At 38.5% G+C, this 15,659-nt stretch overlaps 1 protein-coding gene across 1 annotated transcript in view; it reads right to left on the bottom strand.

Moving 5' to 3' along the window:
* GRM3 (glutamate metabotropic receptor 3) overlaps nucleotides 1–15,659 on the bottom strand; it is a 224,336-nt gene that overhangs the window by 70,732 nt on the left and 137,945 nt on the right. The window contains exon 4 of the mRNA XM_004739635.3: nucleotides 3,731–4,586. Coding sequence (XP_004739692.1) covers nucleotides 3,731–4,586 — 856 coding nt within the window. The remainder of the gene's footprint in view (nucleotides 1–3,730; nucleotides 4,587–15,659) is intronic.

The raw sequence follows: 15,659 nt of genomic DNA, 5'->3' as shown, positions 1-15,659 counted from the left end.
CTCTCTACTTCATCTCTTTCTAACTCACTTGGTAGTTTAAGCTTTCCTTTTACATGACTAGCACATGGAATTCATTCAAAGTCAATTATGAAGAGTCAAATGTCAACGAACAATTCGCATTTAAATATTTCTTTCAGAATTCTGGATGATATGGCCCTTTCAGATGGAAATCACTTTACTAACAACAAAAAAGAGCTTTGAAAAAAATTTTTTAATATCCTAAGGTTTAGATTCTAAGGCTCAGCTAACAAAGTGTGGGTGTTTTATGAACCATCTCAGCTCCAACTAATTGGAGAAGTGGCCCGGGAGCATTAAAGGAATCATAAGAAAGAGCCCAGAAAGAAACATATTTCAAACTTAACTGTTGACTGTCTTGCCTTCCTTCAGTCAACATACCATTAAGTTCTAATATATGTCAGAAATGATGTTGGGTATTTGGCCTTAAAGACCTCAACATCCCAGGGTCCTTGGTGAAAGCAGCCTCAGACCCGGTGACTGGATTTCAGTCTTTGTTCCTGCCACTAACCAGATGATGACCTTGGGCAAATCACTGTGAGTTTTGGGGCTTCATCTGTAAAACAGAGATGGATAACAGAGCCAGAGCTATTGCTGTTAGGTTTTAAATTGATCTCAAATACAATGATAGGACAGTGTTTAAGTAAAGGACAGTGTTTGAGTAAATGCAAGCCATTCTAGAAGTCATATACTTTGTTGAAATTCACTTGTTAGTGAACACAGTATATACATTAAATTTTTATAAAAAGAATATTATAAATCTATTGATTGTTTTTCTCATTCCTTATTCCTTCAGTAAACATTTATATAATGCCCACTCTATACCAGATGCTGTGTATTTGAGATCAGAGATGAAACATACGTTCTCTGCCTTAAAAAAGCTCACAATGTAGTAGTGGAGACCGAGAAGGAAATATGAGTTTGGGTGTCAAGTGATATTCGTAACCAACAAATACTTACTGAGCACTCATTATGCTTGAGCTCTGTCAGTGAAAAAACTGATAACAGTTTCTGTTTTCATGGCGTTTATATTCAAGTATGAAGATTAAACAGTGGAGAATATACATGAAAATAAATGAGGTGGTATAAGAGAAAAGGGAAAAAAAATCACTGTGTATAAAAGAAGTAGAGCAGCTTAGAGAGAAATAGGGATGCCTGTGGTGGGGTAGCGGCGGTGAATTACAACTTCCAGAAGGATTGCCTGGTGGGTCTCTGAAAAGCTAACATTAAAGTAAAGGCCCGAAGGAAGTAAGGGAACTGACTAGCCATAGAGATATCTGGGGATTGGGCATTGTCGATGGCCAGGAGGTTCGGTGCAACTGTCCTTTGTCAGAACAATCTTGGAGTAAATGCGCTAAGTACAAGCAGATGTCTGGAAGAGGACTTTTTTAACCCATTTGAGCAAAGATTGTTTGCTGTTTACTATTGTACTTAGTCCATTGGGTCAATATTCAAATTAGAAAAACAGAGATACTATTTCAGAAAAAAAAATGTAAAACAAAACCTACTTTTCAAGAGATAACTAGGTTAACCTTATTTTTAAAATATACATATTTAGCTCCTTTAGCATCTCAATGTCTTCTCATAGTAAGGTACTTTCTGGTCCAATTCCCACATTACTAAGCATTGTGGCAGTGGGGGCTGGTCTAAGTTCCCTGTCTTCTCTGTAGTTTCCACCTGGTTTTCACCCTTTTGTCTTCAGAGGTGGAGAATTATTGGTAATGTTGAACAAAGTGAAAAGGCTAAAATAGCACTTTGTGGTCAAGTTTACAAAGCTGAACCAAATTGTAGAATCAAAGCCAGTAGTAATTGAACAAGACAGACAAAAAGAAGATACTTTTGTTTCATTTATCCAAATAATGGCCTTATTCCTTCACTTTTCTTTGCCATTTAAGACTCAGTCTGGGAAATGAAGGAAAATATTTGGTTATATAAAATACCTTGCAAGGGCTCTCTGAAATCTAAGAACTCCCTCTATAGTAGCTGCTGATGAGCAGATAGATTTGTATATTTGCATACTGAGGAGTGAGGGATGGACTAGAATAATAAGGTTAATGAATATATGTAGGGAATAAAGATCAATAATAAACTCGAGGGTAGTGAGAAGTGGGTAGGGAGGCTGCTTATCTTATTTATCTGTAAGACTTAAGTGCATTGTAGATGGTATTTACAGATACCTGTGAAATTCATTTATATTTAGAGCAAAGATACTATTTTTTACTAATTCTGTGGTCCATTCTTATTTTTTGGATATGTCAGTGGAAACTGATCTGGGATTTTGAGATAAATGGTGATTTGATATTATATATAAAATATATATTTGTTATTTCTATATGGAATGCACTTGTGGGAATACAGGGCATAGAAAGAGTTTAATCTTTGCCACTTATAAACAGTCATTCCGATGGTAAGAGACATCTCTAGTAGATGAATAGGAGAAAATATTGACATAACTGATTTCTACTACTTTTGGCTCCCTCTAGGTAGAATGAGGAAAAGATGTGCAAAACGCAGGCAGATAAATTTGTTCTTATTTTCAAGGCTGGTTTAGGAATTAGAATTTTGGAGTAGGAACCAATGGGCATAAGTCCTACCAGTGACTTTTTTAGGTCATATGACTGCCAAGTGATCCTATAGAGGAGATGTGAGAACTGCCACTTACTCCAATAACAGGATGATTTGAACATGCAAATTTTCATGTCTTGGGGGAGAAACCAATTGAAACAGACTATGTAGATTTGAATGATGCCCTAATGGCATGGGAGATGATTATTAGCAATTTAGGCAAATGAAAGCATTTTATCATTGTAATATTTTCTGGCATCAAGTTTTTTTGTGCTCTATAATATTACTTACCATTAATGATTTGGGGGTAAAGCTAAAGTCCTCCGAACCAGCACTTTAATGTATCACATGTGCCTTCTTAGAGAATGCAAACCTAAAAATGTTGTGCTTTTTATGCTACTAATGCACTGAAATGCAATGCTATCTTTAGAAATGCTTTACCATATTTAGAATCAAATGAAGAGAAAACAAAAGCCACTTCAAATACACCTTTGCCTATTCACTATTCTATTGGAATGACTTCCATCAGCCTTTAATTTGTTTATACTCAGGCTCCCAGAAAAAGTTTCATTTCATCACATCATTTGAGAAAATCTACAATTCTTAATGTTGACATGGAAATGTTTCTGTATATAATTAAACTAAAATGCCTGGAAATCACCATGGTCTGAGTATTTTTCCCTTTTTTGCCCCTAATTAAGCTCTGTGAAAACAGCGACTTTTTTCTCTCATCCACTGTGAAAGTTATGAGATTCTTTTGCTCAAATCACCCACAAGGAAGGCTTGGAAGTTCATGTTCCTTAGAGAGTTGCCAGTTCTGCTAAAGAAGATTAAATGCCCATATCACACATGTCATACCCCATAGCTAACAAGAAAGAGAGCAAATGTAGTGTGGCCCACATACAGGCAGTTACCACAGATCACCCTAGTCTAGGGAGCCTTTCAATTTCATGTAGTGTATCAGCGAAGATATTCACTCAAAAATAAGTAAGAACATCATGGCCATCATATTGCATCTTGAAATATTTAACAGTCTGAACCCTTTTTGTGGCCCCGAAACAAAGATTTCTGGGTCAGGGACAGAGTATTTGATTCCTATTTGATACAACCTGTTTACCCCACAGAAGATGAGTAAAGGCTCCTCACTTACCTGTGAAGTTGATTTTCAGCAAATAGTCCTTGTACAACTTCTTCCCGTCCAGAATCTTCATAGCGTCGCAAAGCTTGGTGGTGTTGGGACAGAGGGTGCGCTGCATTTTGTGTAGGGCATGAGCCATGGCGTACACAGCGTTCACCACAAACATGATCTTGGATTCTTGCTCGTAGTTGCTGTTGTCGATGGCCAGGTGCTTGTCGCACATGCGCCGGTGGTTCCGCTTGTTCTGGAGGCTGCACTGGAACTTCTGCTCCCAGAAGTCCCGAAACCAGGGGTTCCGGTGGTTGTTGTAGGGGTTGAGGCTCTGGAAGTAGCGGTCGAACTGGCGGACGGGGTGTGAGGCCAGCTCCAGCGTGATGGCGCCGTAGGCCACGTGCTCGCTGCCCTTGACGATGCTCTCCTGTGCTCCCCAGCCGTCGCTGGCCACCCAGGTGAATGAGGCATTGGCGCGACTGGCGGCGGCGATGAGTTCACGCGAGTCATCGCTGCGCATGAAGAGCACGACGACGCGTGCATTGGGCTTCTGCAGCAGCTCGCGGATCACGCTGTCGTAGGACTTGCGGATGTTGGAGCGACCCACCTTCTCCGCTGTGGCGATGCAGATGTTGCGCTGGCGGGCTTCCTGCTCGAAGGCCTCGATCCCTGTCTCCCCGTAGTCACCCTCCGAGGCTACTGTGGACACATAGGTCCAGTTGAAGAAACGCAAGATCTCGGCCATGGCTTTGGCCTGGTAGAAGTCAGGGGGCACGGTCCTGGCAAAGTAATCATAGCGCGACTTGTCACTGAGTTTGGCGCTGGTAGACGCGTAGCTTATCTGAGGGATCTGGAAGAGCCTCAGCAAGTTTGCCACCTGAGTGGGTGGGGCGTGGGGGAGGGGAGGAAGGGAGAAGAACTTGTTTTAGAAACCTGGAGGTAAATGGACATGAAAAATGAGTAATACCAGACTGTTGACCCAGCTTCCTTTTCACCTCTAGATCACTGAAGTTTTCTTAGCACATCACCAGATACTTCCCTGGATACTGTGTTTTGGTTATCAGGGAGCAGGTTTCAAGCAGGTAGTTTATGCTTTGGGAAAGGGCATTAGGAGAGAAATGAGAAGGGCAGTCCTCCCTTTCTCCCAGACTTTAGGCTAGTCCCCAGGTTATGATGAGCCCTGTTCAGGTGTCTTCTGTGTGGTTCTTTTAAGTTTCTGGAGTCTTGCTATATAGCCCAGTCAGGCAATGAACTACAGGGGATTGGCCAAACTGGTTTTTAGAAAACTTGGCTGTGGTTGTATAGAGAGCCTGGGTGTTGTCTGATTCTCACTTCCCCCTCTTTTGCTAAAAAAGGCAATCTCTGAAAGAGTTTAATTTGGGAACCTTATGCCACATGGACAGTCCAAATTAGACATTTATTATCTAGGGTAAGAAAAAAAATTCGTTTTGGTCCACTCCAAATTTTGGGCATATGCTTTTCTCAACTTCTAAAAAGATTGGCCAACATTTTCTTTGCTTTCTTTTTCCTTTTGAATTGTTGTTTCTGTTTGGGCTGTGTGAAAAGAAAGCATAAAAATGCAATTTTTATGGCATTTTTAATTAAAAAGCAAATAGGAAATACTAAAGACCTTATCAAGAAAGAACCACCTACTTCAAAATTTTAAAGCTTTAAATAAAGAATTTAAATTTGTTATAATTCACCTACCGGTAATATTTAACTATTTTTATTTTTTGCATAATAAAAAAGGAAAGTGATACTAGCATATCAAAGAGCATTTTATGCATTGAATATTTGCATAAATATTATCTTAAAATATTTACAAACATTGTATGTATACCTAATAATTTTGTTTTATTTTATATTGAATACTTTGCGTGCTCCAAACCCTTCTATCTCTTTACTGACTTCAGCTAACTTATATAATATTCTAATTGTACTTTAATCAGAAACAACACTGAGTATTCTGATACACTCTATGAGTACTTTGAAATTTTCCTTCTAGAAATTGTGGTTTCAGGTTTACATTTGACATGTAGGAAGCACAGCTTGAAAAAGGCAGCTGTTAGCAAAGAGCACAAGTAACATAAAACAACTGACACCTGAGTCCCGATTAATCATCATTTCATCTGGCAAAGGAAACCAGCAGCCAAGTTCATACACAGTCACACAGCATGTTCCTGAAGATCTGTCCTGCTATTAAAACCAACACTTGATAGCCCAGAGTTATCAAAAATGTTTTCTGTATCTTTTCAAATCCTGGTACGTCTTCCTTAACTACATAGAGAACAGGTAGAAAATATGGCACTTGCCATGTAAAACAAAGCAAATTTAAGACCTAAATCTTTCTTGAATTTTTTAAATATCCTATGATATGGATGAATTTGGGGGTTCAGAGGTAAGTGGCTGGGTAGCTGGGTAGCTGAAGGCTTTATGCCATTTATTTCTTCTTTCATCAGTAGCACAGACCCTGAACACAATGGCCTACACTGTTTCATCTGAACATAGGAGTATCGCTTGTTTACTTAGCCTGATAGATGTGGGAATAAGCAAGTACTGTCATTACTTCTAGACTGATGATCTGGCTTCCTTTGGATTTATGTACAAGAAGAGAGAGCTCAGCTCATACAAAGGCTTGGCTTGGTAATGGTGTTTCTGGGTGGCACTGGAGAAACTGTCTTCTCTTAATGCTATAGTTTATTCTCATCTTCAAGTTACATTCTTCATGACCTTAACCCCTCAGGGAGGCAGGAATAAAAGGACTTGAAAAATGCCCAGAGATATTATTTTCTGGCAGCTAGGAGCCAAGTGAAAGATCCTAAGCTGCCAAAACTTTCTTCTCCCAGAGGGGTACAAGTAATGAGAAGTTGCTTAAGAAAAGAGTTCTTGTCTGTTGACTGATAAGATCCTGTGGCTTCATGTCTACCTCTCCAGGAAGTCTGAAAACAATTTTCAGACAAGGTAGGCTGTACAATAGAAGGAACCATGCATAGAATAATGGATGTGGAAAAGATTCCCTGCACTGGGAAGGGCCACAATGAGGTGTAGCACGTTGGGGAGGATGGTGGGCTAGAATAAAACTGTGATCATTACAATTATTATAATTATTCATATCATGTGACTATGAATCTGAAGGGTGAATCACAGAAAGACATCCAGGTGGGGAGAATAGGAGAGAAGAACACAAGTGATGTTGAGGCTTGGATTGTCTGTTGTTAGTAGGTGTTTTCTTACTGACATAAAAACTTGAAAGTAGGATTGGGGAAAATCCAGACAGTTGTCAACTGGATGTTTCCTATCTCATTTGTCTCAAAACTGGGCATCTGAGGCATTCCTGACTTACTTTACTGGCCATATGGTTTCTCTGAGAAAGCATGAAGGAATAAGGGGAACTCCTACACTGGACATCATTTTAAAAGTAAAAGAAGAACCATTGTAGGATGGGGATGTAATGTGAAATTTTGAGAGAAAGTTATTCAGTTATATTATTAGCAGGAGTGGAGGAAGGAAAACCAGAATCAAGTTACATGTGCTTTAGCAAAAAAATGATTTAAAAGTAGAGGTACACTTCTCATGGCCAGAGACTCTAAAAAGGAACATAGGTTAAGAGAAATAGAAAGACTTAAAAATAACTCCAACCATATACAATCATTGCAAAAAAAAAACCCAGAAAAGACAAGACCTTCAAAGAACCACTGGGTTAGCCTGTATGGGGGCATTTGATTGGTAACAGTACTAGTGACAAGGGATGGGTGCTAGAGGTGTGCCGGGTCCTCGGGCATCCCCATAGATAGCGTAAAAGATGGGAATTAACCCAGGAGAAGTAGTGGGACTAAAACACAAAATGTGAAAATGGAACTAAGTGATTGTTTTTTCTGTTTTGTGTTTAAATTATGCTTCAGCAAAAGACTTGGTGAGAAGGGAGAATCATTGGCTGGGGAAGGTGGTCCTAGAATGTGAAAGAAAAGACCTTGTTCTGTCCCTCTGTCATCCTCTATCTCTCCAGTGAGAATGTGTCCTAACCTGGAGATGGTAATACAATTATATGAAGATGTTATCTCACATCAGTGTGGGAGAGAAGACCAAACAGAAACCCATAATCATGTTATTTGAGTTTGCTTCCAGTTCTGAGTTCAGGAAGAAATAGTAGATGAATCTGTGGAATCACCATCAGTAATCTTTGAGAAATCAATAATGGGAGGACTGTCAGAAGGTTAAAAAGGAAGGAGGAAGGGAAAATTCAGAAAAAATAAAGAGTGAATAAATCAGTTAGCAGGATATATTTTGATAACTCTGTAGAGTGTTTTTTTGTTTGTTTGTTTGTTTTATTTTGTTTTGATTTTTGATTAGAGGTCATGCAAGAGCTTAGAAAGACACAGCACCAATTCATAAAGAATGGATTTCACTAGAGAACATCTCAGCATTAGTTGAACAATTTAGGGAAAAAGTGTAGCCCTGGAGGACTGTGACTTCCATAAGGCATCAGTGACATTACTAGGACTCTTGTGGAAAAGAGAATGTGATAGGAACTGGATGAGAAAGTTGAATATATTCTAAGACAGTAGTTTGAAATAAAGTCTGTGTGAGGTGGTCAAGTCAGGTTAAATTTTTATCAGACTTTGGGCAAAAAAATGTAAGTAAGCTACAAGATCTTTACATTTTAGAACTGGAAGGAACCATGAAGATGATCTAAGCCTTTTGTTTTATAGGTGAGGAAGCTGGGTGAAGTGACTTTCCAGAATTTATACAGCCAATAAACAGAAGAGCTAAGATGAGACCCAATTTCTTGATTTCTCCCAAAGGACTAGATTCTCTCTGGCAATAAGATGATATGACATAGAAAGAGATGTAAATTTCTGGATTCAAGTTAAAGTGACAAAAGTGAACAAAGAAGAAGAAAACTTGGGGGAAAATGAGGTTACAAATGCTAAGTTGCAGTTCAGCACCAGAAATCCACGGGGAGCTAAAGTCAAAGATGGATTTTTGAGGGGTTTACCCCCTTTTTAGATACCAGTTCACAATTCCTCAAGAGTGTACAGGGATGAACTATCCCATAGTCCCTATTTTCAGAATTACTATTTGTGGACTGCCCTATTTGGAAGCCTTTTAAAGATCTTTCATATTTTTAATAGTCCTCATATTTTGGTACAAGCTAGCATTCTAGTTGTTATAGATGTATTATCTAGCTTAACTCTCATAACAATCTATGCAGCAGATACTACCATTAGCCTGTGGTACAGATTAAGAAACTGAGAAGCAGAGTTTCTCTGGATCTTACTAAAGAGCCCATAGGATTTGTCACTGCGGTCACCTTCCCAGACTCAGTCCGTTCTCAATCCAAGCCCTGCACCTCTGTCATATGTGAATCTTCTCACTACACTATGGCAGATATATATTTCAAGTTATAACATGTTTGTCTATTTAAAAATTTCTGGTGGCATAAACTCCTTGATTTGAGGGCCATGAGTAATCAGTCCTTGTTATCAAAAGTATATATATATATTTTTTTTCATTTTTCAGCCTATATTTTCCTGTGGCTATGTGAGCATTTGCTTTCTGATTGACCATCTTCAGAGATAACAGCAGTTGTCTGAGAATCCACTGGGAAATTTTAACTGTGAAGTTGAAAGCTTCAAGCTATAAATATCATGATCATGTTCGGCTTCATGATTTATGTGAGAAATACAATGACCTTATGGCAAAGCCTGTTATTTTCAGGGGCTGGAGAGGCTGCACACAGATTTAATGGAACTCTTTCCCCTATGTGGTGTGTATTAGAGTTTGATATTCAGTGTTTGCACACCTTGGAGTATTCATTTTCTGGCTGGTTTGAATTTATGTAGGACTAGCCATTGCCAGGTTTTCATTGTAACCTGTTAAGTGATAAATATATTATTGATCCTGTTGGCTAAAGGAGAAACATTTAGGATCCTGGGATGCTAGTCCTGGCCACATACTATTATGCACATTGCAGATGATATGGTCTAAAATGAAGATTTCTTGTATTATTCTCATTTTTGTAGTTGCAAGCTGGAGTTATTTAGGATTGGCATTACCTGCAGTAGTTGTCCAAAAAAACCATTGTTGCATGTTGTTGAACATCTGACACTGTTGTTGAACATCTGACACTGTTTTCCCATTTTTGTCCCTTCCGGAGGAGCTCGGTTCCATGTAGTTTCCTCAATGTGTTATGTTCTGGGTCTGTGCATAAAGTTTACTGCAAATGATGTTCTCAAATCTACATTCTTTTTCACATAATGTTCATTCTGCTTAAAACGACCTTTACCACTTGTCTGCTCGGCGAATCCATTCAAGGACCCCGTCTCTGGGAAACCTTTCTTTATGCCTCACCTCAAGCTGAGTTGGTGCCTGTTATCTGAGACTCTTGTCCTCCATTATGTATTTTCTTCATGGCACATATCAAATTATAATAGTGATTTCTAATTGCTAATTCCTCTATTGGAATGAGAATTCTTAAGGACAGGGGATGTGTAAAGTTAATTTCTGTTTCCTCGGTGTCTTGCACTATAGAGAGGTGCTCCATAATGTTTGTTAAGTGAATGAACTGATGAATGAGTTAGTAGTTTGCTTCTCTCCCATGTAATCTTTTCTATTACAAGCATAGATTTCTGTGGGAAAAAAATAGCTGGCTACCAGCAGGCAATGTAAAGATACTCTCAAACACTATTGATAAATGATTTGCTCTGCAATGTGGATCTTTCACTAATTATGTTCATTCCACTAAAATGAGATGACACATTAGACATGGAATTGGCTTAGACATTTAGGAATCTGAAGCAAAGGTTTTCATACTATAAAAACTGATTTCTTCAAATTATCTCTGTGTCACTAACTAGGAGTATACAAAAGGAAGTCAATATGATATCAACTGGATTGGGCCACTGAACCAATTCCTTTTGGGCTAGAAAACTGTCTTTTTATTCTAAGGGAAGCAAACTAAGAGCCTTATCCATGAAACCTTAGTTCTTGAACATCATACACCAAAGTAGGAATCCTGTAAATGTATATCTAAGGCAGGCTTCAACAAATGAACTGATAGTAAGGTCTGCTGGTAAGGTAAGGTTTTTCTAGAGACAAGTGCTTCCTGTACAAGATACATAAGCAGCCAAACCCCAGAGCTGTCCTTATAGTTGCTACTTCTTTCTTGGGATGTTTAAAAAGCTTTACTTTTCCAATAATCAGCTGATTGTGGATGGATACTACTGTAATCATTGAAACCGTCCTTATGTTGGGAATTTTGAGTTAAAGACAAATTTATTTGGAAGTTTTACTTCTAACATTTTTTTAGCTAGTCAGAGGGACTCTTTTTAGGATTCCAGGTGTCATGCTTCATTTCAACGATGTTCCGGTCATGAAAATGAAAAAGTATGAATTATGGGGAAGAGCTCAGGTAGTCTTTTCTTTGAGGTTGTGAAAAGGGAATATGAATAGGAAACTTCAGGCCCATGTGAGCCCGCCCATCAGTCCTGTGGTCACCTTTCCCACTTAGGATATCCATGATGTACCCATTTGAAACACAAGCTTTCTGCCTTCTGTGATGGCACAATGCCAGGTTTTTTTTTTTTTTCAACAGAAGACGAAAAGGGGTGTACAGATTTAGAATCTGGTAGAAACAGATTACCTACTCAAAAGATTGCCCATTCACAAGGATGCTTTTCAGCACTTTCATTGTCATTGGCTTCTGAGGCTGTGCTAGTATATTAAAAGGAATGACAATGACTGATTTTTATGTGGATCTGTACTTACCTAAGAGTTCCAGATGGTGAGAGGTATCAAATGCTTACTTTCCCAGAGAAGTGCGGTCTATGGCGCTGAAGTATATACATTTGAAAAATAACGCCTTATGGCTGTCCTGAGAGGAGATTCAATAGTAGACTCCATGGGTTTGCCTTTGTATCCTTTGCTATTCATCTATCTCTTTGGGTCTGTTTTCTAAGAATAAGTCTATAACTTTAATTGTTTTATCACATGTGCAGTGCTGAAAGCTTTGTTTCATTCTTTTAATTACATGATTATATATAAGTCTGGAAGAGAAACAGTGAGTGCTGCACTTTGAACCATCTGCTACCTCATAACACATGTTATTACATAAAGCAGGTTCTAAAAGTTGTGATGGTAAGAGACCTTAGTGACCCCTCTATTCCAAAGGATAAAGTTGCACTGTTAAGTACAAAATCCCGGATTGGCTTGTATTTTAAATTGCAACTGGAGGTGGTGTAGAGTTGAGAAACTGCCTGAGGAATTCAAGCTGTTCACATCACATGAGTTATCTGCCCATAAAGGATGCCAATCATATTGTTGTTATGGAAAGGATTAGTCTTTTTTTTTTTTGGACCACACTACCTGTAGCACATCTGGGAACATTTTGTATGGAAACAGTTGACTGCAGCCCATGTCTGAAGGCCAGAGATTAATCTGGATTTAGGAAATCACATAATAGAGTGTAGCAAATGCCAGTTTACTCAGTATAATCTGCAAAAGTCACTACCTCTTACATGCTGTGGCCACACTAGGCAAAGGTTCATATTGCCTTTCCCATTCAACAGCATGACTCAATCCCCATGATTCTGTATAGACAGTCCAGACAAAGGATTCCTTATTCATGGCAAAAAACTTACAGAAATGGCTTGAAGCTAACCTGATTTTTAACCTGATATCTAACCTCCTGAAATCACTGCACTCAGCACCTGTGGTTTGCAACCTAGACAGTAATACACTTTAATTTTCTTCATTTGTGACAAAGGGGTTTATGAATAGAAAGTTTATCCATTTTGACATCTCATAACTGAAATGATATGCAGACCACATAGGATCCCTTAAATCACTTTTTTTTTTTTTTTCGGGAGACTAGCATTATAAGACATGTCAGGTTTCTCATCATGACAGTGGCACTCTGCATTGGGCAGGTGTCTATCTTCTGCCCTTACTAACAAGGCACTATCTCAGCAATAACTTTGTTTCCACTCTGACTTGGGAAGTACTCAAAAAAAGAACCAGAAGGCATTTGCTCACAGAATCATCTGCATCTGATTTTTGCTCCCTTTTCCCTCCGTGAGTTTATTTTCAAGAGCAGTCATGGAATCAAATTCATTTGGGCTCTAGGCATTGACAGTGGGATCAAAAGGTCTGTGTCAGATCTGGTCCACAGTATATTGATGTTTGCCAGCTACCCTTGCAAAAATGTGGTTCCCAGGAAGACCTGACAGCAACAGACCTGTTTTCTAATGTCCTTTAATACCTTGGGTATTGATTTTTGACAATGCCTGATAAGGATCTAATAGAAGCACAAGTTGCACTAAAGTATATTTTCTGTAACCTGGAAGTTACTTTTATCACAATATGACAAATATGGCCTTACCAATAAGAAAGACATTTCTACTCTTGTGGTTTTTAACCAAAGGCCAAAAGTTGTTGATATGCTTGAGGGGTAGCTGAGGGCTATCGCCTAGTTTTAAAAAAAGGTCAGTATTTACTTCTGAGGCCCTGGGGCAATAATTTAGGGTGGAAGATTCTATGCCATATTATGTGTAGCAAATAGAACTGTGTTATCCATGGTTTCTGTGTTCCTTCAACAGAGCTGTAAGGGATGAAAGCAAATAGTGTAGTGGTTCAGTGCACAGGGTTGGAATCAAACAAGCCAGCATTTGGAACTCCAGTTCCTTTCCTCACTAGCTGCATGAACTTAGGCAAATTATTTTAACTACTGAGCTTCAGTTTTCCCACCTGTAGAAAGGAAATAATAGTAGTCCTTCACTTGAAAAGTTACGTGAGGATGTAGTGATAACACATATGAAGTACTTAACTCACTCGCTGCCACTTAGTAAGGGCTCAAAAAGTGATAGAGATGCTGATAATTTCTTACCCTAAAGTCATTCATCCAGCAAACTTTGATCAGTGCCAATGGTACCAGGCAGTATTCTAAAATTTAGCTTTCTATGATGAGTAATGTACTCCTACTGTCTTCCAAGAAATTATAGTCTGGTATGAGACAAGGAAACATTATCAAGGTTTAAGATTTTGAGGTACATGTATACAAACTTAAACAAAAGACAGGTGAAGGAGCAACTCATGATGATACTCATGTAAGTCATGGCTGACTCCTGTAGAGAGGAGACATTTAGCCTTGATCTTGAAGGGTCAGTGGAACATTGCTAGAGAACGAAGAAAGGAAGTTTTAAGGCAGAAGGAAGAATTTGGACACCGAGAAGTATTTGTTTTAATAGTTTAATTCAGTATTGTTGGGGCAACCAGTGCTCTGCAAGATTTAGTAGAGGGTAAAGAAGAATAGAGGGACTGTGGCTAGACTGCTATGCGTTTTATATGCTATGCTAAAGATTTTGGACTTTATTCTTTAAAAGATAAAAAGCTATTAAAATTCTTAATTAAGGGAATGGCTTGATTGAAGTTGTGTTTTAAAAAGGCCATAGTGGATGATATCCAACTTGAAAAGAAAGAGTCAGGGAAGGATGATGAAAAGGACAAAACATGCATTCCAGCCTTGGCTGTGAGTTCATGTAATCCCAGTAATGATGAATAAATTCATACTAGGAATATCAAGATTGGAGGTGTAAAGAAAAGTTTGAGTCCACTTAAAATTGTTTTATTTGATTGGTAGTAGTTACTCAAATACTTATGTCCCCTTTGTTATCCTGTTCATGTCATTACGGGTCACTTGAATTTTTTTTGGAAGGAAGCAGGTCATAAAAAATATTGGTTGTTGAACAGTATAGAAAGGCTGAAGAACTTTAAAATCCCTGGAAGCATCTCAGAAAAGTGAACATTAAGATTTTCTTGAACGTGGAAATGAAAATTGAGAGTCAGTTAAATAGCCGTCCTAGAAGTTGAAATTTGCTGGATGCCATCAACCTCTGTTTATTGTTGCGTTTCTTTAAATCTGGTTCTCAGTGATATTCCTTACAACTACTGTGTGAGCATAGGTAGTCTGTGCTTAATACAAACATACAGTTTTTACTTCTATGGAAAGTTACTTTTCTGTAGAAAAATTCAGAACACATTGTAGATTATGTGTTCAGTCACATCTGTTTTCCACATTGAGAAAGCTTAATTGCCCAGTTTGTGTTCTGTGAGGCCTCACTGTGAACCTGATGGCAGCTACCCAAGCTGGAGGCATGGTGCCTGGGAGAAACCAACTCGTCCCTGGGATGCATGCCCTACACATTCAACCCTATTAAGTGATGGCAAATGTTGCAAGATGCTTTGCCATTCTGACCACTTGGCAAGGAAATCTGTTCTATATTTGGAATATAATTTTTGAAAGTGTTGCTTCTATTGTATTCTCCCCTGTTGCCGGTTCCCTCTATTGGAAGGTAAAGTCAGAGCTGGCAAGAATCAAGACTTTGTCACTGGTAACAGAGGGATTTCCGTTATATACCAGGTGGTGATGTCGAAAATAGCAACACCACAATTTTAGTGTCCAAAGTCCTACTGATAGACTGCCTGGAGTATCAGCGTTTGCTTAGAGTTAAACTGCAAATGTTTTTGGAACACTATTCTTAGATTTCCAAAGTCCATTAATTAGAAAAATGCTCCGTACATTTTCACCTGCATTTTTCATAGACCAGTAAAAGCACTTCTACTACATTAAATCAATAAAATTTCATTATTATAAACTGCTAAGTGTTGGCTCCTTCCATATTGAAATACTGAGCTTTATGTATATTGATCCATTTAAAAGGCACATGTTTAATGGTATTTGAAAAGAGAATTTTGTATTGTTAAAGCAAAATCATATCTCAGGTTTAGCTAAAGGAGTACTATTTCAATTAGTTTAGTTCTTCATCTAATAGTATAAAACACCTGCTGTACATCAGAAATGTCGGCATTCCTTGCTTGTCATCCTATGACCTCCGTCATAGACATGTGGCCACAATACAAGCTGGTTCTCAGCCATGGGCCATTCTGTTGCCCA

This window comes from Mustela putorius, unplaced genomic scaffold, assembly GCF_011764305.1.
Source record: "Mustela putorius furo isolate JIRA1106 unplaced genomic scaffold, ASM1176430v1.1 tig00003845_pilon_pilon_pilon, whole genome shotgun sequence".
NCBI classification, from domain to species: domain Eukaryota; kingdom Metazoa; phylum Chordata; class Mammalia; order Carnivora; family Mustelidae; genus Mustela; species Mustela putorius.
Note: the sequence above shows the minus strand (reverse complement) of the source record. Positions and strands in the feature narration are given on the sequence as shown.